Source organism: Artemia franciscana, chromosome 11, assembly GCF_032884065.1.
Source record: "Artemia franciscana chromosome 11, ASM3288406v1, whole genome shotgun sequence".
NCBI classification, from domain to species: domain Eukaryota; kingdom Metazoa; phylum Arthropoda; class Branchiopoda; order Anostraca; family Artemiidae; genus Artemia; species Artemia franciscana.
In genome coordinates, this window is record NC_088873.1 from 22,008,621 (window position 1) to 22,031,764 (window position 23,144).

Sequence of the window (23,144 nt, forward strand, 5' to 3'; positions counted from 1 at the left end):
ACAATTAATAAAGAACATAACAGTATAATGCCTCATGTTCGTGCGATTTTTTTAGTCTATACCTTTCGTAATCAGGACTGAAACACCGTCAAAATAACGTTGCGAACTCAAAAGTGGAAAAACTAACCTTTATTTTTACATTGCACAATATCTTTGGGTCATTCCTACATTCTTGACATTCGGCAAACCAACCCATTTTTTAAATAAGATGCTTGGTCTAATAGCCCATTCATACAATGAATTAAATAATTTAATTAAATTTACTTTACTGGTAACGACATTAAAATCCAAATAAACAGTAAAACTGAGATTAACTACTGGGTCTGCGGTAAGCTGTCGCCCTTCGGTCCGGAAAATTTATCGTCAATTGCATATTTCCATCGCCACCACGCAACCTGTAAAATATAAAACAAATTACAATACAGAATATGAAGTTCACTTTGGAATTAAATTTGACGATTCAGATGTTAAAAATAATTTATCTAGTACTCCATAACACTAACATGAAGTTATTTCTAACTATGGACACTTTTAAATGTCTAAGCATCTGCATTAGAAAGTGATTCCCGTTAATTGGCCCTATTCACGTGCAGACATGAAAAGCGCAAGAAAACCCACTATAAGAAAAGTTTTATATGTAATTTTGTCTTAGTTAATTCTGTTAGGAATTTGAAATAAAGCTGAAAAGTTTTCCAAACATTTGCTTAAACATGGAGCTCAAAGCAACATCACTTAAACCACTCAATGACAGTTTTCAAATCATCAACACTAAAATCCTAAGCAATTAACTTCTTCCAACACGAAAAGTTGGAATTATCATTAATTAGAAGATTCCCACACAATGTTTCGTTCTAATGGCAAGTTAAATAACAACAGGGTTTATACCTTCCATATCTAGATACGCAAAGATAAATCTATAACTTTGAAAACTGTGGGAAACCACATTTTTCGGGGTATTCCAAAAACTTTTACCATCAGAACCAGCTGGTTAAGGCTAAAAGCAATCGACTATATCTCGTTTCAGACGTTGCATACAGTAAGTAAGTTTCATTATAATATGACGAATTTCATGCGTAGTTTGGTAGGTATGCCCTGTTTCGTCACACGGCTTAGGGATTGAAATCGAACTTTTAGGGATTTTTTATGAAGGGCGGGGGGGGGGGGGGTAACAGGACATAAAATTTGTGTCTGGGAAAAGGGGAGAAAATTATTGTTGTTTTAATTCCCCGTTGCACTTTAGCGAATTTGTATGGAAACAGAAGGGAGATTCGAAACATGTTGAAAGAAAGGAATTGGGTATTGTAGCTACTTTTCATTGACCAAATGAACGGGCAAAGAACATAAGATAGAAAAAAAAAAATCCTATTATAGTCTATTTTCTCATTATATAGTTTTATAGCGAAAAAAATCTGTTTAAGAGGGAAGGGGGGGGAGGAAGAAAAATTAAGACACAGCGCAACAGAAAGACGAGCCATGGAAGGCCAAAAGGAATTCAGTATAAAAACATGCTTGGAGTTAGATGGACCCATAGCCACTATTGGAATATGTATCTTTGTTCTTAAAAACAAAATACAAAGAAAGTAATGATAGGGACGAATCGACTACAGTATATCTGTGCATATGAAGTAGCATACAAGATCACATATATATATCTATTTTCAAACATGAACAACATCATATTTAACTAGGTCTGTGGACACAGAAGGAATGATCAAAGAGCCATCCTTTCTCTGAATTATTTCATGGAAATTCTAGGATGCTAGGTCTCTGTATCACTTACACCTTTGTCCCCCGACTTTGGAAGATTTGAATAGCCTATATTTGCCTCAAAGCTTCACAGCATCGATTTGGACCTTATCTGCGTATTCCTGACTTGGGTAAAACGAAGCATCATCTCATCTCCCCTACTGCAATTCTAGACCCCTGTTCTTTGATTTTTGTAGGGCATGTACTTCAAGCTTTTCTTGAGGGAAGGAGGGAATCTTTTTTCACTGTGTGAGCCTTGGGACAGTTTGAAATCCTAATAATAGCAAACTTCATTGGATTGGACTATGGTAAGGATTTTATATTGCGTTTTTGGATAATACCATGAACCAAAATTATGTTTACCTTAAAATTATCGTTTTTTTTAAGGACACCTTTAGCCTAGAGAAAAAGCTAATAAGTAAAGAAGGTCTCACAATCTAAAGTTCACACAATGGGTTTTAAATTTAAATTTTGCATCAATAGCGTAATTCACGTTAATCAAAATGAATTTTTCTATAATACGATCTGCTACTACTTCATTTCTTAGGGTCATGTTAAGATTCGCTTGATAATAGCATTCGTAAGAAAAAAGAATTGATACCTTCATTCTATCCCAAACATTGGAAAAGGAGTCCATGGCAGGTCGGACGTCAAGTAAAGCAAATCTCATTTGTTCATCAACATCTCGACCATCATAGTAGTCAATAACGTAACGCACATCTTTTCCGCATCTATCCACAATCCAATCATGACGATCAAATGGCAGTTCATAGCTGTAATGAACAAGTAATAGAAACGCTAAAGTCCGCTTTCATAGAGAATATCTTTTTAGAAGTTCGCTGGGGAGTATTTTCGAAAACAAATGGCGCGACTTGACTTGTAGTTGTGGCCTAAGCAATACATGTTGGGTAGCCTCTCTAGTGTATTATTTGTATTACTAGTTTCAGTAGTAGCTTTTCAGCGGGGTAAAAGATTATTTTCTTGATCAGAAATACCTCCCCCCCCCCAAAAAAAGCACAAAGCTACCCTCTCTTGTGACTTTTTATTGTAAGTGGGACTATGGATAATAAAACAGTCAAAATGTAAATGAAACAGGATATACAAGTTAAGAAGTTCGTAATTTTTACAATTGAACTTTATAAACGGTGTCATGACTGTTACTATTGATTGATAATTTCAGTCTTGCGGACGAGAGGTTGCGAATATAATACTTCTGTTTTGGTAATGAACCTTACCAAAACTAAGTTTAGGTAAACAATATTTTAGCTGATCAATATGCCCCCAACCCCCTTATAAAACATTAGCATACTCCTTTTTAATCCCTTAAACATCGCAACGTATCGTAACGACCGGGTTATTGCGATCCAGACCATTGCACAATTGGTTGTTCAAACTCGGATTGCGCCATCTCCTCTTCCACTTCAGAACTAACAGATGTCACAACAGTAAATTTGGGGCCCGACCGCACTGTAGAACTATGGTTACCACCATTTAGGAAAAACTGTTTAAATACAACTAAAAACTATAAAAAGGATAAATTCCCTCAAAATGCTGCATTATGACAACATTTCATAGACGCTGAGAAGTACGTATGAATTTAAATACTTCCATCCAAAGAGGAAGAGTAATCAAACTTGACTTTTAATGTCCTGCATTGGGATAGAAGGTATGAGGGCTTAAAACGGAGAAAAATGATTTTACACAATAGCATGCACCCTAAAAGATAACAAAAGATAAATAAGGTTAAACATCACCATCCAACCTATATGCGTCATCAATTTTCCAACGTCTTATTTGTTCTATTTTCAACTGCGCATTTTTCATTACAAGTGACCTTGCAAATTAAAAAAGCAACAATTCGCAAACAATGCAAAGACTGCACCCTATAAGAATTTCTAAATAATGTACCCACATGTTGCCCGATAGTATGAATCGTCACTCATTTGTATCAGATATGGAGCTAAATGTGTTCATCCCGTTCAAAATTCTCCTAATGGTAAGTATAAACTCATTGGTAAAATAGAAACTGAAAATTTGCCTGTAAGAACCATTTTCTTTTAGTTCAAATCGAAAAGAATGGAAAAGTTTTAATGAAAATGGTGCCGATCATGGAAGTAAAATTTCTTTAAAGCAAAATACGTTAAATCAGGGGGTAGAAATAATTCTTGGCATCCTTGGGTGGATTATAACGAGTCATCTTGTCTTTTTTTTCATTAAAAAAAAAATGGTTTGGGCAAACGTAAAAACAGGACGGGAAAACGGTCAGTAGTCATTTTTTTCAAGGTCGACAGAAAAGTTTTTCCAGGCTAAGTAGCCGATTTCACAGGTAACCGATTTTTACAGGCGAAGTTACCTCCTTTTCCAGTTTGTGCATATATTATCCTTTATGAAAATGTTTTCCCTCTTGTTAGAGGCTAGCAAGCAAAATAGAAATATCTCAGGCTATCTGTTCCCATGGATTTGGAGCCACAGCCAATACGTTTGGACGTCATTCACACATACCTTTGTTTTCTTTGTTCTCTCAAACGTTTTCACAAGTATTACACAACAGTAAGTTTTCACAAACATTCCTTTCGTTTTCTAAAACTGAATAATTATACTTGTTATCTAATGCTATCTTCAAGAAAAATTCAGCATTTTATTTTACAAGAGTGTTCAGCTTATACAATTTCTGGATACTCACTTGCAGTTTAAGCAAAATACGATTACTGCAAAGGTTTCAATTAAGCATTAAACAGTTTCTATGTAAGCACTTCTTTAACAGTTCTTAAAATTTTCCATATCAGTAACTAAGACTGAAGAGGTTCAACTTACCCCAAAAAGTTCCTGAACCTAGCCCTGGGTGAAAAATCTTTCGCTTTTCCTCCAAAGCTCTTCAATTTTGGGTTGCAACATTCCTTGGCGTGTAAAGCCTCCCATTTCATCACCTCTTGCCACGCTTGTTCATTATTGGCATTGTGTATTCTAATAATGCTCGTCATATCATCTTTAGCAATATCAGCACCCTGCCATCTCCAGCCCTTTCTCAGCATAGCATTCCAAAACATCTAAACACAAATATAACTAAATAAAATTTTGCGGCCCACATTGTCAAATGCTTCCTTGAAACCTGTTTAAGCATAAAGTATCATTTTATTTTTTCCCACAAAACATACAAGTCAATTCTGAATCATTTTCTCGATAACCTTACCAAGTACTGAAGATAAAATGACGATTCTGCAAGATGCAAGGTACCATTTGGTTTTATTTTATTTATTTACTGAATTTAATGTGATGAAATGACAAATATTTCTATACGCTCGGGAAAAAACTTTAGTCCCTTGCATGGTTAATACTAGGTAGCAGTTTCTTATTAAAATGTAGTGGAAGATTATTTGTCGACATATGATGTATTTTATCGTATTAAGGATTTAGATATAACAGGATTAACTACATTATTTAACTCTATTATTGTAAAAGGTAAGCGTAAACTCTGAACCTGGACATGGTTCCATGGGTTCCTTTTAGATTATCGTGAGTTTTGAGTTTATTCACACAATTTTAATGCTCTATCTCCCTTCTTTTTTTAATGAACAGTTTAGCTAGAATTCTTCATATAATTATGCTTTGAGGTGCGAGAGGTGCCTGTTACTGTTGTCATTGAAAGAGGAAGGGTAAGAGTTGCTGTGTTTATTAAAAACAAAAAAGAAACTACTAGTTTCAAGGCATATGCATCAGGAGGATTGTTTAGATGAAAAGATGTGGGATTTTTAACATTAAAGGCATCTTGGTAAGTTGTCGAATTTGCTTTGTAACTTACATATCGGGGAACAAGTGAAAATGTGTGTCAGGATAAGTAACTGATGCAAAACGGTCAGTAACAAGGCAATTTTCTTATTTGTATACAGGTTTTGTTGAACATATTTGCTGACACCATTTACAGGCCAATTGTTGACTTAGGGTCAAAACACAGACTTGGATGAGGGGGGGGGGGAGACAACTGTCATTTCGCAATAAAATTTTTCAACAAACTTTCCATATTTATTAAATGTTTTGCTACCCCAGAAAGTACACAGACTTAACCTGTTTAAGCAAGTACTGAGGAAAATTTATTATTGTAAGATCATTGACTATTGTAAACTTGTTGGGTGGAATGGTTGTTGAATTATATATATGGCAAAGGAGGGAATGCTTGTTGGTAAATTTAAGATGCCTATCTGGCAGGCTATAGGGAGTTATGTCAGAGAGTTATGCACCTTCCTTGGGTATGGGGTCTAGTGAGGGGAGCTTACTCATAAAGGGATTGTAGGAGTTAAAGTCATACGTAGAGGAGTTTACGGGTTAGAGTCTTAAGTGGGGATAGTAGGAATTACGAGACCCTAGTACATTAAATTTGTTAAGTTTTGTCAATTCACTTGTTGACTGGAGTGGACTGGTGTATGTTTCTTTTCCTTTCAGGGCACCAAATAAGTATGGGAAGGTATGTAGTATCGCTATTTCAAGAGCTTGGGCATTTTTTCCCTTGAAAATTCAATTTTACTATTTGGGACGTATGGCCCCTTCCAGTTAATATATATTGTTTGTCCATGCATATAGTTTGTTCAGTGTGCTGAATGTTTTTACATTTGCTGCACATTTAAAGGTTCGAGTTAATAACGTTTGATTTACATTCAAGTTTCAGCTACTTCTCATTGGATTAGGCTTACATTTTCGTAAGATATCCCCTCAAGAAGCTCGCCTTTTGTGAATACTCCGTGAGATTTTACACAACTATTTGTATCGGGTTGGAGGGTAGTGTCCAATATGTGCATTTAACTGGAGCTTTCATAAGGTTTCATTTCACATTAGGCATTAAATGAGCGTTTTATGCTAATGTTCTACTTGCGATTTTTGTGTCGTGACCGCTTTTTAAATTGGACCATCATAGTTAACGTTTAAAAATAAATTAATCATAGTTAATTAAAAAAAAATTTGATGATTTAAAAAAATTGAAACTCTCATGAGGGCCATCTATTTTATCTGAAATGGGAGGTCAATTACTATTTCCAGGTAAGGGTGGAGGTTAGAAGATTGGTACGTGGTACCTGAATGGTCACCTTTCTCTTATGATGTTTTTTCCTTTTCTTTGGCTCCTAGAGAGGGTCTCTTGGGATACCTCTTCCTCTTCCTTGGGATATAGTTAGTCATTTTTGCATCTTTTTTGTCACAGTTTCATCTAACTCAAATAATGCGAAATGTGATTGGACCGGTACATAAGGGTTAATGGGTTCTGGGGGAGTTCTTAGTATTGGCTGTTGGTATAACTACAAATAAAGGAAACTGATGACAATCAACTTATTTAGATCCCACATACAGAATGGGGCTTCGCCCCCCCCCCAATCATATATTTTCTAGTAATCTGGACACTTCTTATTCAAATTATCAAATTGAATTTCTTTAGTCATTTCTCTCCCCTCCCCCCTAAAAAAAGCATACGTACGTGCCTAATAGAACGCACGAGGCCGCAAACCGGAACAAACCCACTAAAGAATGGACGGTCCAGCAATTGCACCAAGTGTATACTGGAGACTGAGCACTGGGTTTAGCACAGAATACGAGAGATAATTAACGAAAAAACCTACAATTAGCCAAATATTTTATTGTCAAGTTTCTCTTGAATTAATGTTCTAATCTGTGTTGAATTAATGTTCTAACCTAATGTTCAAAGTCATTACCCGACACTCCAATTACCTGCATAATCTTCGTCTAGGAAAGTTTTAATTTCTCACATGATACAACATTGTCCTTAAAACCCGCCCGTGTGCCTTAGGACAAAGTCCATTAAACTAACTCATATAAAACGGAAATGATGAAACACAATCCTGGCAACCTCTTAATTCCTCACCGAACCAAATATTAACCTTACTACATACTTTAACCGCAGATATATAGCCACATACGTAATACTCATCACTTTATTGCATTAATCTGATATACCATACAAGGGAAAGATCGTCATTAAAACTTTCCCATCAGCTGCAATAAATTCCTATTCACAATAGTGAGGAAAAGAGGGGTCCAGTGAGTAAGAGATTTCTCAATTATTAATTTGACAGTAAGATTTGGTTGACGCATCCTCCTCTTCCTAAAACCACAGCACTTTATACAGCATATCTCTATATACAGCAGTATAATAAACACCATCACCGTAATAATTAGCTTCCTATAGAAGTCAAGCTAAAGCCTATGGAATTATTAGACTCACTCTTCTCACTTTTCCTATAAAATAGTTTTCCTAAGATCACTAATACCCTTTTTCGACAATCATGTTCATAATAGCATCCCATCTCTGACTTTGCAACTTTTTTATTCTTAAATATGTTACTCTGCTTTTAGCACATTAGGCCTTATTATATCTAAATCCTTTTTTCAGTTGTCTCTAATCTAAAATGCTTAACCGTCTTTGTCTCTTAATCTTACTATTATACTGACTGCATCTTCAAGACTCTCAGCATTTTCATCCAAGAATTCCATTTCAGATTCTCTTAATTTACGCTTCATTCATTCTCTAATTTCCTTTTACTCTCGTAAAATTTGTCACTTAGAAACCTCTTTGACGAACCACCTCTCTTTTATGCCAAGATTAAGTCGTTTTTTCTAATATTCCTTGCTGCTTTTCTGAATTTACTACCTACGGCATCTTCTGCTACTTCGCAAACTATTTCCGCCAAATTTATCTATCCTACATTATCAAATTTCGACATTCTGCAGCTTAAGATCCAGCTGTCCATGGAAAGTTCCCCTTGTGTTCTAATTCTGGAGACTATTAACGTCATAAATTCCGGAATGTTGCTACCCTTCCTATATTTCAGTTTCAAATTGACTTTAGACACTAGCAGATGCTAGTCTTTACTATCAGCGCGAATAACAGCACTCCTATATACCCAACATTATGTATTGATCCCATCAGTCTTCACTTTTTGTGTGACATCTTCAATAAGGCTAGCTGTCTTACAATCAAGCGACAACCATGCTAGCTTAAGGGCTAATTTATGACAGCATACCACATCAGTTGCAATTAGATCATTGTGCTAACAAAACTGCACCAGTCAAATACCATTGCTATTTTCCAACCCTTTACCAAATTAACAGTGTACCATATGTTTGCATTTATATGCAATTCACTATTCCTTAAGTGCAAGGAGCTCTAAATACCCAACGACAAGATTTTCCCATAGACAATCCTGAGACCATTTCAGACTGCCATAAAGACAAGAAACGAAATGGATCAGGAAATTACACTGCTTCGCCAAAATAACACAATAATCCGTTATAAAGACACCAAAAATTGGTGACTGAAGTAGTGACATCCCATAATACCTCTGATTCGAATAAAGAGATTAAAAGTTATCATTCAGGTGAATTTGCAACAGTCTTCCAGGCAGAAATTTTTGAAGTAGAAGAGGCAGCCAAGAGACCGGAGCAACTAAATAGTACATGTGGGACATAAGTATCTGATATAAAAACCCAGCATTCCTTACGGGTCTCCGGAATATATTGACAAAAGAAAAGCAATCAAACTCTTTAATTGTAGTTTTCTAGAAATTAGTTTACAACAATTTTGCTCTGAAAACACAAAGTAGAAAAAAAACTACATAAAAAAAACAGTATGTGCTTTATCTGCTGTTCTAATGCTTAGATCCCCAGTTGGTTTTTTCTATCGTGTAGAGAAAACTTCAGAAGAGCCCACCATGCTAATTCTTAATAATTTGTAAAGTATTAGCTTTCCTTGCGACAGGTGGGATTGAACCTGTCAACCTTCGAATAGCATGTACAGATTTATCCACTACGTTATCGTAAGGCAATTCTTTATAACTTGTTTCAATCTCGCATCTTTTCTAATTTAACATACCGTTCACCTGTTCTGACATTTGCAAGCTTATATTTACTTTCATATTTCTGCCCATTGGAGTGTTCTTGGAACGAGGCTTTCATACTGACGTCATTATTAATATTGCACTTACATTTCTCAAGTTTATGCCTGGCATCATCAACGCCATTTATATAGCTTGCAAATATAAACCAAGGTGCCTCAGACTGCTAGATGTCTTTGTAAGACTCATGTTCACTGTATATTTAGCCATTGGTTTACCATTATTACTCTTCTGGAGCTAATATCTGGAGTTCTACAGCATTATTGCCACCATTATTGTTAGATGCTTGATCACTCTTTCTTTGCTCGTGTATTGCACTATTTTTTCTATTATGATTACGGTTGCAACGATAGCTGCAACCTTGGAAAGAACAAACCAAACGCCATAGTAACCAGAAATTTAAGAACAAAAAAAAACTGTGAAGTGAGAAAAAAATACTATTAGAAGTTGATCAAGGATTACAATTCAGAAATGTGACTGGAAAACATTGAGAAGTACTGGACATTGAGTTGCCTCAATGTAGTCTGTGAAAAGGTGCCCAATTGCTTAGTAATCAGACGGTTAAGTAGGAGATTCAACCCAGTAGGGTAATTCAAGAAAGAATAGGATAAAAAGAAATGTACTACAGTCTGTAATTGTGGACTGATAAATCTATTTTAAGACCGAATGTTACAGACAGGAAAAAACTTTCTTCTTTTTCTTAGCAAGAACTAGTAAAAAACAAACTACGCTGGCATCACTATTACCCACGACAGCTTTTAGAGTATATTCCCATGCAGAACTTACTAGGTTGCAGCAACTTTCCTTGTTTTTCAAGCCAATAGAATCCCCTTGTTGTTCAAGTCAAGAGATTGTAAGTTTCCTGAATAGAGGTTTACGCCAAGACAATCTTAAAGGCGTACTTTGTGTTTCAATTCGATATCGTTTTTAGGGATTTCAAGCTATTTTTTGGTTATTATGGGCCGTGTTCGTGTTTTACTAGGTTGCAGCTACTAAGAGTTTCCTTGCTCTTCAAGCCAAGGGACTGTTGATTTCTTCAAAAGGGCTTTCGGCTAAGACGATTCCAATGATGTACTTTTTGTTTTGACCTGACTCTGTTTTTAGGGGTTTCAAGCTTCTTTTTTTTACTATGGGCCATATTTGTCCTTTACTATTCTGCAGCTACTGCTGCAATCACGATTAAAAGCAGGCGAAAAAGCTGACTGGAGTGCTAGGAAGCCTTGACCAGACTAGCATCAAATGGTAGCCGCATCACACACATGTCGGCTTTAAGACATTCTGGGTTCACAAGTAACAAATTGGCTACCAAAGCAGCTGAATCTGTTGCATCAATGACTTGTTATCAACTAGAGTCTTTCATTCCCACCCTCAGAGTTGCTAGAACGCCACTATAAGAAGATGGTCCCTCGAGAGGGCAAAACAAAACTGGCTCAAAAAGATGGGAAGTAAAGAAAAAAAAGTAATTTCAAAATTTAACCTCGCCCTAACAAAACATCTACTTCGCCTTAAAAAGTGTGAAATATAAATGATAATTTAAGTCTCAAGAGGAATTGGGAATTTTCCGATCATATCACTTGGATTGAAGGAGCTGACTCTCAATATGTCAAAAATGTCATATGACAGTAGCGAGGAGGAAGAATCTAACAGAAGAAAGTTCAGCCAGGAAAAGATACCAGCTGGAGGACTTTCATAAATTTGATGCTAAGCTGGGGGACATAGTTGTGAAGAGCAATGTCCAACAGCTGGCAAAGTATTTCTTAGGGACGGCGAAATTATCCTCTAGTTACCAAACCGGGTAAAGATCACGGAAGATCCCTCAAGCACCAAAGTAAAAATACTTGTATAAAACTAGACAAGGGTTTCTTCGTATTGTAAGTCCCTAGGTCGTGACTCTTTTGGTCTCAACATACGAGAAAGGACAAGGTGCAAAGGAAAAGTTTCATAAATGCGCGTAGGTCCGTTTTTCTCCAGTGATTGAGCTGTAATCCTCAATTCCTACTATAAGTGAGCCCTTAATATTTACTCACCATAACGCTGCCTTACATTGTTAATAAATATGAAAAAGCACAAGTATTATACAGTCCTGTTTTGTCCAAAGATCTATCACGAGTTTCGATTATCTTGGCTGCTGCTACCCAACAAATGTTATATTACATAACATGTAAAAAACTTTACAGAGTAGCCTAGCTGAGAATCTGTGGTTTTTTTGTCTTTTTTTTTGGGGGGGGGGCTGTTATTAAGGTGCATAGAGCCAATGCAACAGCTTTTTAAGGTATTCATGCTACAGCCAAAGTAATAACATGACATATTATTTTCAAGTCCGATGTTATACTTTTGTTGCAAACCTATTTTTTGTGAGTGAGAAAAAAAAAGATAAACCTATTTGGAAAATAACGAAGATGCTAAATATCTTGATAACCCGCCAGTATAAGTGAAAAACGACTGACCCAAACGTTATAACTTACTTACTTTGAAGGACATACTCTAAATATGCTTAAGTTTTAGAAAAGCATTATATAATGCCCTTTTGAACTATCACATCCAACCTCATTGTTGGGGTTATTCCTTCAACACCACCCTTGAATACTTTGAAAGGACTAACAGCTATAATTCCTATCACGTTTTTTAAAGCCTAAAAAATAAGGAAATAAATTTATATTTGCTGGAAACTCAAACCTACTAAGCCCTTAAATGAAACTTATTAAACTGACTATACAGACCCTTTACAACTACTCATGAAACATAGGCTATATTAATTATAGCTAATTAATGATTAAGAATTTTATGTATTTATTTATTATCATTATTATCTCCGTTTATTTTGTAAGGTGGCTGTGCTTTTGGGGAAGAAGAGAGGTTGTGTTGAAGAGTGAAGCGAGAGCCGTAACACGTGATGAAAAGGAATTGTTAAGTTTCAGGGACTCAACCTGCGTTTTTTGTACACTGAAGTATAATTAATGTTTATTTATGTCTATTTACATTTATAAAACCCGATTATCTTTTCTTAAATCTCGTATACTATATTTAACATCCATAATTTAGCATTTGGGAGAATAACACAAATATTTTAGGCAGGTGGAGGAGGGTAAACATTGAGTTTTTTGCGGGGGGGGGGGGGGTCCTGACCCCCGGACAGTGTCAAGTTACAATTTCCGTGAAAAGTCATTCAGGCCAATTTTGGGAGAGATAAAAAATCCAACTCTTATTCCTCCTTTAAATGCGCATCAGTAAATAGAAAAAACATTGTATAGAAAACAAATATAAATGCATAGGAAGTTCTGTTTTATTACCTGTTCAGAAGGATACTGCCAGTTTTCATTTTTATCTGCCTTTGGAATTGTGGAAGTCTGTCGTTCAGTTGATAGTGGGAAGGGTTGATCAGGAGCAGGCCTCTGGTTTGGTGGAGGCATCTACAAAAAAAAGTTCAAAACTGGGTGAAAACTACTTTCATAGAATGGTTGTTTATTCATGGTTCAGACATCCACAATAAGCAGGACTAAACCCTCGTGTGAAACACTCAGTCTTTATTCCAGTTTAGAATTCGGATAATCCCTGTCTCATTCAGTTGCACCGAAATCATCCAAAATCAGGCCATGAATTCACAATCTTCTCACTATTAGGCATAGAAACCCCAACGCCTCTTACATAATGATGTTGTATCTATATATATAAAAATAATAATATAATAACAATTTATTTACAAAAAGCGAAAAAATAATGTGGAGAGTCCAAAATTAAAGAGAAAAGAAAGTATAAAACAAGGAAGAGGAGCACTGTCAAGATCTAAGGCAGCCATATGGTATCCATTATTTTAAAAAAATATAAAAAATGAAATAAGGTTAATTGACAGGCCAACGGAACCAAAACACGACTTCAGTATGTAAATTTTTTCAACTAGGTTCCTAAGGCTACTGCTTAATAGATGAATGACGTTGGCATATGTGATATATGATAAACTGACTTCACCATAAAAAATACAGACTTGCAAGGACTGTAGGCACTGAGCTAATACGCTTTTGAATATACTGGAGGACAAAACAGTTCCTTAACGAACCCTATTCCAAACGGGAATGAGGTCTGAAAACTCCCCATTCCATTTTACCCAAACATTAGCACCTTAATTTCAATACTACAAAACTGCAAGGACCAATTTATTTACACCAGATAAAGCAAGGCAATGTAGGGCATTAGAATGAACAACGTTATATAATGCTCCAGAAATATCCACTGCTAGGCAGTAATTAAATTTTTGGATTTAATGACATGTTTCATAGGATGAGTGACAATATGGTGAACCTGAGAGCAGCTAAACCCCCTACGAAAACCAACCTACATAGACGTAAAATCGTACTAAGAATTTCTGGTGGTAAAAAAGTTCAAATACTAAAAAAAAAACCTTTAAGACAAGTGACGTGTGTCCCAAAACTCTGCAGAAAGAGTCCCTATTTTGGAATTCTGTCAGTTAGCATTATTTAATAACAAGTTAATCATAAGGAACTGAAGCAAATACCATGATTGTCTAGTTCATTTCAGGTACCCCTCAAACAGTTAAAAGCCAATACAAACAGAAAATGATTATTTTAAAAGCTGAAGAGCAATTCAATGATAAGCATCTAATTCAGAGTCCTATCAAAAGAAAACATAGTCTCAATAGAATTTCATGTTCTCAATTGATAAAATCAACAAATAGGTATAGAAAAGACAGACAGAAAGAAAATGAGAAACCTAAGGAAATTCAGATTAAATGAAGCTAAGAATAAATGACAAAACGTGCATTAAACCAATTTATATTACTAATTTTTTTTCATCTTAGCAACAAGCAATTTTGAATATTTCAATATCTGAAATGAAAATTTGAAAAAAAAAGTAAATACATTTTTATTTAGTTCAGTCAAGAAGAAAGTTTAGATCCATGATTCCCATCTTGGGGCAGAGGCTGACTATACTTTAAGGCCTTAATTTTGAAAAAAATGATTTTTCATGTGAAAGAAGTCACATTAAAATACATTTAAAAAGCACAAAAGGTACATGATAGTATCACAATGATGTTACACATTAGATAAAAGGTGCAGTGCTAGAAAATATTTTTTATTAGTAATAAATATGCTTAGAGGAAAACATAAAAAGATACTAAATTAAAGACCTTTTCAGCTTCTTTACAGTGAATATATGTAAAATTTTGAATAACACAATTTAAATATTGCAAGGGTGCATCAGCTTTTTAGAATGCCTATATGGGATATGGCCCAAAATTGGCTAGGAACCACTGGTTTAGACCCTTCCACTTAAAATTAATTTCACAAAAAAAAAGAGAAAGAAAACATGCCCCCCTCCCCTGCAAATAGATTGGGATGATTTAAAGCTTCAAAACTGCAGTTTGAGGCAACAACACCCAATCTTTTATCAGTTTGAGAGAAAGTTTTATCCATACACAATAACTAGGGCACAATTTGGAATCAGTTATCTCCTACAAAGTCAGCTATAAATAGTTACTTATGGCTTATTATAATCATTACATAATTATAATTATCAAAATATAACTTGCTACCCTACAGAGACAATTGACATACTACCCATAAGGACAGGTTATACTACTTATAAAGCAACGAAAAAGTAGACCTCAACTATTTGACTAAACTATATTAATAATAAGACTAAACAATATTAACAATAAACACAATGCTTCCAAAAAGAAATTCTCAGTCCCAAATACCCAGTTTTGAGCAATATTAGAGGCAGAATTTTGCCTATCTACCACCCTTTGTGTACAGTTTTACAAGCTAAGATATCAGAAATCTCTAACAGAGCCACCCACAGACAATCCCTTAATTTAAATAGATATGCTGTCCCTGTAGCCTATATGATATTTTTTTTTTCATGAGCTTAAATTCCTTGCCATGACATTTATATATCTAATTTACCACTAGTCTTTTACATCATTTCATCACAAGGTCTTAGATGACAGTTGAACCTTCTTTTTAAGAAACCAACACAGAAACTTTTAGGGATAATATTCCCAGGAAAACTGTTATCCTCAGGAAATATAATGGGGATACTATCCCCAGGAAAATTTGATTATCCAGTCTCACAGATCTCAAGTACTATACTTCATTGAATAATGAAATATGTAGCTTTTTTTTCTTTTAGATAAACTGAAATATATGGTATAATATGTATTAATGAATCAGGAAAATTTAGTCATTACCAAACCTAATTCTATGAAAAACTTCCATTCTCCTGATTTTGATTCATTGTCCTGTCACTAGTAATTACTTTTAAAACAATGGTTTGCTATTAATAATATACAAAAATTAAAACAACAGCTCAAACTGTAAATTGAAGTTGAAAGAACAAGCAGTGGTTGTATTAACAAAAAAAGCTAGTTAATAATTTGGATGGCCTATACTGCAAAGCCAACCCACCTGACTATCTATTTAGTTCAATTTTAACTAATATTATTGAAGACGGAAATGATAAAATTACCATGTTCAAAGGATTAACATCAGTGTTCTCTGATGCTGGTGTTTCAGTTAAAACTGCTTGAGATGAACCAGAACTACTCATACCACATTCTGAATCATACAGAGCAGGTTGGGGTACTGGGTGAAGACCTTTCTTCTGAAAAAGAACATTTATATTAACAAAAACAATTATTTTATTGGTTTAAAATATTGGAAGACCCCCTCTACTAAAAAAACAAAACAATAATGATAACGATAAAAAAAACAGCTACAACTTTTTGACAAGCTTCATTTCTTAGTTTTGAACAAGGATTAAATAAATAAATAAAAAAGTTTTCCAACTGTAAGTAAGGAGCAACAATAAAACAAAACAAACATAAATCATTGCATATATGAGGGACCTGAGGGACCCTACCCCCTGCTCAATATTCCACTCTTCATGCTAAAGTTTTTTTAGTACTTTTAAAAAAGCTTTTGATTCTAATTAAATGGCCCTTGTGTTGGAGTAGTTCTAAATTAGAAGTAAAATGACAAAAAGTCAAACTTTAGAGTAAAAAGCAAGGTATTGAGGAGGGGATAGCCCTTCCTCAAGGGCAACTAGGATGTATTCACAAGGATAGTAATCAGTATATTAATAAAGAGTACAGTAAATAGTAAAGTCAAGATTCCTTGACTTTGTAGGGATGTTCCCCTTCCCATTTTTTTTAAATTTAGGCAAATGTTCTTAAGATTGTTGTTTTTGATGGGTACACATTAAACTCAGTGAATCTGTATATTTGAAATCAGGATAAAATCCAATTCTTTTTATGTGTCTAATGTTATGAAAATCCTGTTTTTTTTAGAGTTTTGGTTACTATTGGGCTGAGTTGCTCTTTACTTACAGTTTGTTACCAAAAACTGTTTTGACAGCTTTGTGTAGCCTAAAATGTTCCACAGATTCTCTATGGATGCTAAGTTTTTGAGGTTCCTGAAATAAGACTGGAAGACCAAGGTCTGAGATAATGAGTGACCATTCAAAATCAGTCATAAAAGTGGCCCTGATGCCTCCAAAGGTCCCTCTGAGTGAATCTTAGAACAGGTTTGTTCTGTAATGGCTTATGTATGTATCTTATACAATAAGGGGTCCTGAAATGTACAATGGCACTTTTCTATCTGTTGACAGCTGTATTATTTGGCCACCACCAATGTTTTATTTTATCAAGAAGACCTTGAGCTACAGATGTGGCAGATGGCAGGTCTACTGCAGCAATGAAAAAGTTACTGTTGTCAGAAAAAAGAATAGAATCAATTTATGGATTAGCCAGTATTAAAAAGACTTATACTAAGACATGTATATCAGCCATACCTAAAATAAGAGAAACAATTGTAAAATTCTAGTTGAGTGACTTCTTGCTAGCCTATCTCAGAAAGGGGTAAGGTTAGGAAAATGAAACTTTCAGGGATAGGTCTACAGGCTAAAGTATATCCTGGGAAGGTATTTTAAAGTACCCACCTCCACTCATTCTCCCTCTAGAGAGCCCTGAAATTTGGCTACATGAATGGTCTATACCTATTGAAATGTTGACAAAGCAACATTTTACCTTAAGTTTCAGTTACCAGTTGCTTTTTCTCTGCTTTAGTTCTGAAAATGCAATTCCTGTTAATTGAGTAGAATTTTGAGCCATATCAATGTTTTTTTTTCAGAATTTAGGAAATGTATTTGCATATCTTTATAAAATGGAATTGAGCAAAGTTATAAAGTTAAAAACAATTTTGTTGTACTTCAATTAAGCAAAAGATCTATTTTGCAAAGTTTCACTTTTATAACACAAATATTTTTAAAGGTCAGGGCCCTCTAGAGGGAGAAGGAGTGGAGGTAGTTGCTTCAAAATGCCTTCCTGGGACATGATTTGGTAAAATTATAGCAAATAGTATTACTGGCTTTCATATAAAGTGAATATACCACTCAATGCCTTTTTTTATGCTCTTTACAAATATAATAATTGCTTCTACTGGAAATTCAGATTTAAGCACTTTTGACCAAAGCTTAAAACATTGGTCTTAAACTTTATAACATTGGACTCAAACTTAATGTTTCATTATAAATCCATTTTTTTTAATGTTATATTATCCACAAGCACTGGTTTTTTACAATTAAATTTTATAAATAAATTTTTTCAATGTTATGGCATTTTCTTCTTCCCTGTCACCAAAATTTCAACTAAAGCATGCGTTTTTGGTCATTTTTTACAAAATAATATGATATTTGAAATTGCAAATCTGTAATAGTTTAGAAACAAATTTGGGCTATATATTTGCATATCAGGGGGGTGGGGGTAAAGCATAGCATATATTAAATACATAAACTAACCATTGCTGTGTTTAATATAGTTAAATTTATAGCAAACAGTATAACTGGCATTCATAATAGCTGGCTTTCATATTTTCAACCAAAAACGCATGCTTTTATTTAAAATTTGATGTCAAGGAAGAAGAAAATGTCATAACATTGGAAAAATTAATTTATCCAAATTAATATTGGAAAATCAGTGCTTGTGGATTATATAACATTAAAAAAAAATTGATTTATAATGAAACAGTAAGTTTGAGATCAATGTTATAAGGTTTCTAAGGTTTGAGACCAATTTTTTTAGCCTTTTCTACACCCCATATTTAGGTCATTTTTAAAGGTCAAAAAGTTCTTAAATCTAAATTTCTGGTAGAAGTGATTATTATATTTGTAAAGAGCATAAAAAAAGGCATCCAGTGGTATATTCACTTTATATGAAGAATTTTACCAAATGAAGTATAACAAAATTGTTTTCAGCTTCATAACTTTGCTTAATCTCATTTTATAAGGTTTTAAAGATATGCAAATACATTTCCTAAATTTGAAAAAAAAAACATTGATATGGCTCAGAATTCTACTCAAATAAGAGAAAATGCATTTTCAGAACTAAAGGTAGAGAAAAAGCAAATGGTAACTGAAAATTAATGTAAAATGTTTTTTTTGTCAAAATTTCAATAGGTATAGGTGTAGACCAGTCATGTAGCCAAATTTCAGGGCTCTCTAGAGGGAGAATGAGTGGAGGTGGGTACTTTAAAATACCTTCCTGAGATATACTTTAGCCTGTAGATCTATCCCTGAAAGTTTCATTTTCCTAACCTAACCCCTTTCTGAGATAGGCTAGCAAGAAGTCACTCAACTAGAATTTTATCATTGTTTCTCCTATTTAAGATATGGCTGATATACATGTCTTAGTATAAGTCTTTTTAATACAGGCTAATCCATAAACTGAGTCAGAAAAATATGGATCCAATTTTGGCAATAAAGAGTCAAAGAAGCACTAAAAATGTTCCTAAAAATTGTTTCCTTGGAAAGGAAACAATATCATACATACAATTTACTAAGATATAACTTCTCAGCAAATTGATTGGCTTAAAAAACAGTCCTACTGTTTAGTTCAGAAGAGGCAACAATTTGAGGTTACATAACATTAGATTGAACTATTGCATAGCCTAGGTAATTATGTTAATCTTTTCACCTTCTGATGCATCGGACATTCTGGAGGAATATCTGCTTGAGGAGACATTATATCAATAGTCTATCAAGCTTGAAACTTTAATTTATTTATTTTCCAAAACAAATAAATTTAAGAATCCTCTAGCTCATAAATCGTTTCTTCAACATGAACCGTCGGAGTTGCCAGAATTCTTGTCACCAAACTATAAAAATGAGCGAGCAAAAAAGAGACACTTTTTAGCGGCCCTCAGAAAATTGGTGAGTCGAAAGATTTTGTCGCTCGTGCTGTTTCACGGCATTTTCAGCTTCATACTCCACGGTACGATTATACATGATGTTCAAAACCGTTCTATTTCTCTCTTGAAAGTGATCGAACGCTTCTTTCTATGGATTCAAAAGTGTTTTTAGTCTAAAAAGGGTATAAGCTGGTTTTGCGGTGGCGCAGTGGATTTGACCTTAGCTTGGTAATACGGGATCCAGAGATCGAATCATGCTGCAGCAATGCACTGCAGGGCCGACGCAGGGACCTTAGTATTCAAGAAGGGTCGTTAATCTGATACAATACAAGTGTATAAGCTGCACAGTGATTTTGATAGACATTTTTTTAGAGCCTTACCTATATTTGCTAAAGACGAATCTATAAAAAAAATAACGGGTAATAGTTCAGAAAAAACGGCATTTCCTGAGCCGCTATACGTTTTCTCATTTCTAAATACATCTGCAAAATTGTATTGTTTTGTTGAATCTGTTTTGTCCGTGAATCTGTATTCATGAAACTAATTCTGTCATAAATTACCTTTGATATAGTAAGAGAATTATTAAAGTTTCCAAATAAGAAAAGAAGGAAACATCACAAAATCTGTACATAAAAGACAACCAATATTCTTGATAAAAGATAAAAGACAAAAGTGTCTATTTTTTTAAACCTGGTCTTTTTAGACCTCAAAGTGTCTTGTTGACACTCAGGGTCCAAATATACCAACAAACTCCCAAAGTTTTTGTCTTTTTATAGTCTTTTTAGCGGTAGCATTAATCTACAAATCGATTTTTTATAATTCTCGGAAAAGGAATGTAGAAAATTCATCTATTCTTTAAAAAATCTAGAGCTTCTACAAAAAGCCGTATTTTATTAAAAACAAGTCCAATGCTGCGATCACAATTTTTCAAAAAAAAATTACTTAATATATGTTTATTTAAAATTAATTTAACTAAGCAAACGAGATGAAAACTTAAATTAAGCTAAAAATACAATAAATGAAGAAATGAAAGATCAAATGAGTGGAAATCACAGTGAATAAGAGATTTAAAGACAAAAAAAGAAACTAAACTGGAATGTGTCTGGCCTTTTACTTGTCTAAACTTTTATAATTAACAAATTCTTTTGAAAAGTCCAGCCTCTGCAAAAAATTCTGGGCATGGCCAGGTGGCTTTTTGTCGTAGGAGGCTTATAAATTCTTTTGAACAAAGACCCGGGTTGAATGCGAGCTTGATTTCCCCATGCAAACATCTATCGTACATTTTTGTAAATATGGCCCTTACGGGCTTCGTATCTTTAAGACATACAATTAAGACCTTGACAGGGTTATGAGGAATGGGGGGGAAGGTGCAAGGGCCATTTATCTGAGAAGAATTTTTATTGATCCAAGATATTGCCGGAGAAGAAACTTTGATTGGAGAGCTGTCCATTTGACTATTATCTCCATGAATCTTACCATCGCCATCACTGGAGCAGTGGGTTGGAAAGCTTGAGGGTACAATGGTACAAAAACAAGAAGCTGACGCAAGGTATTCAAGTAATGGGCGTGAAGAATTGAAGACAAGTGATCTACACATTGAAATTTGACAGAAACAAATAATATTCGAGATTACATGTCATAATACCAAAATTTATTTGGTTTTAATAATCTAATGATTTTTTTCATGTTCTATAAAAGTAACTCCGATTTTTTTTTTACGTTTTAAGGTCAATTTACCAAATATTTGTTTGGTTATGTGTGGAACCCTAAGTTGTGACACAAACTCAATTCTATTAATACACTGGAGCAAATTGGCATATATGCTATTTTTGCGCCAATTTTCAGCTCTAATTCTTTTTAATATTTTTTTTTCAAGCCAGAAGTTATGCAAAACTTATCAAAAAACCCTTATCTTCTGTACTGAACTTTTATAAATCTGTTTCATTCCTGAAGGTATCTCAAATTATTTTGTTTCGATTTTACTGGTTTAAGAAAAAGTAAGACTGGGATGAGGATAGTTTTCAAGTTTCTAACAATGGTGCGGGATTCTTGTAAATCTGTCACTATGAGAGTACACTATCATCATATTTTAAACACGAAAGACCCTAAACAGCTAGATCTTTTAGCTTAAAATTATACTCATAAGCAAAAATTATGCCAAGTAAACCTAGTAAAATTACACAAGATAAAAAAAGAAAGAAAATAATAAGCTTTGTAGGGAAACTACTATACATTAAGCTTGTGTGCTTTCAATAACAAAATTCCATGATACACAGTGCTAAAAAAGAAAGCTTTAAAGGAGAATGCTGCTTTTTCCATGTGCTTTGGAGTTGATGATTTTTCAAATTACAGGCGTCTGCGATTTTTATAATCAGGCGTTTATATTAGAAATTTCATTGGAAATAGTATTGGAAATTTTATCATTAAATAAGATATTTTACCATAGAAAAGAAGCATGCTCAACTTACTTCCTAAGCTAGTTGAGAATTGCAACTGTTGAACTATCAATGAAATTTTTTTTCTTTTTAGTGCTTCGTGTCGCGTTTTTTTAAGTCTGTGATATTCTTGAAGCATCACTGAAAATTTTTGAGATTTGAGTTTTTCAGGGTAAAGAATACAAAGAAAGATAAATGACATTATCAAGACATCTAGAGGTAAAATTTGTCATGTTCATAATTAGATGGCAGCATAATTTTGTCCTATTTAAAATAAGAAAAATAATAAGGATTACAACATGGTCACAACTCCATTTGTTTATGTCGTTAATGTTCGAGTTTCTAGTATCCAAGTTTCGAGCATTCTTCATTTTTTATACTATCAGACCTTATCCTGACTTTGAAACAAGATCTTGAGACGTTAGTTCCAGGGACTTGTATACACTAATGAGAATACATTTTGGAGTCCAGATGCTCTTAAGCAACTTCTAATACTACGGATCAAGCACATCATGGAATTTAGAGGAACAAAAACGTTGATACGAAAATTTTTCCTTTCTTTCACGACAATTCCTGGCCATACAGACCAGCTACCAAAGTTGGCTCCTTAACCATCATTTCCTATGTATTTTTGGCAAAATATGAAAATGGCTCTCCCTTCTACAATAGTTCCAGGTATTTTTTTTCAATTAATTTTTTTTCTGAAAGAAATGGTGTAGTCCATTTGAAATTATATGGTTAAATTCTTGTGCTGTAGCCTTCAGAAATACACACAAAAAGAGGTTAGCTACCGTAAAATTTTCAAATTTTCGCTTCTTTTCAAGTGTTATTTTTTAAATTGTTTGAATTTATTTTCATACCCCTATTCCCTC

The 23,144-nt window shown here is 34.2% G+C and overlaps 1 protein-coding gene across 1 annotated transcript; it reads right to left on the minus strand.

Annotated features, from left to right (window-relative positions):
• Nucleotides 1–232: 232 nt before the first annotated feature.
• LOC136032959 (holocytochrome c-type synthase-like) lies at nucleotides 233–19,792 on the minus strand. Its single transcript, XM_065713443.1, has 6 exons — nucleotides 19,624–19,792; nucleotides 16,122–16,256; nucleotides 12,929–13,048; nucleotides 4,561–4,793; nucleotides 2,348–2,519; nucleotides 233–395 (listed from the first exon to the last, which is right to left on the minus strand). The coding sequence occupies exons 1-6, from the start codon at nucleotides 19,669–19,671 to the stop codon at nucleotides 315–317; spliced, it is 789 nt and encodes a 262-aa protein (XP_065569515.1). The 5' UTR covers nucleotides 19,672–19,792; the 3' UTR covers nucleotides 233–314.
• Between the last annotated feature and the right edge of the window lie 3,352 nt (nucleotides 19,793–23,144).

What these genes read in the sequence shown, in the direction of transcription:
- LOC136032959 (XM_065713443.1), bottom strand. Translation starts at nt 19,671, where the DNA reads ATGTCTCCTCAAGCAGATATTCCTCCAGAATGTCCGATGCATCAGAAG. An exon ending in GGCAGTATCCTTCTGAACAG is followed by an intron (nt 4,794 to 12,928) that starts GTAATAAAACAG and finishes ATTTGTGTTTAG; the next exon opens with ATGTTTTGGAATGCTATGCT. An exon ending in AGGTTCAGGAACTTTTTGGG is followed by an intron (nt 2,520 to 4,560) that starts GTAAGTTGAACC and finishes TGTTCATTACAG; the next exon opens with CTATGAACTGCCATTTGATC.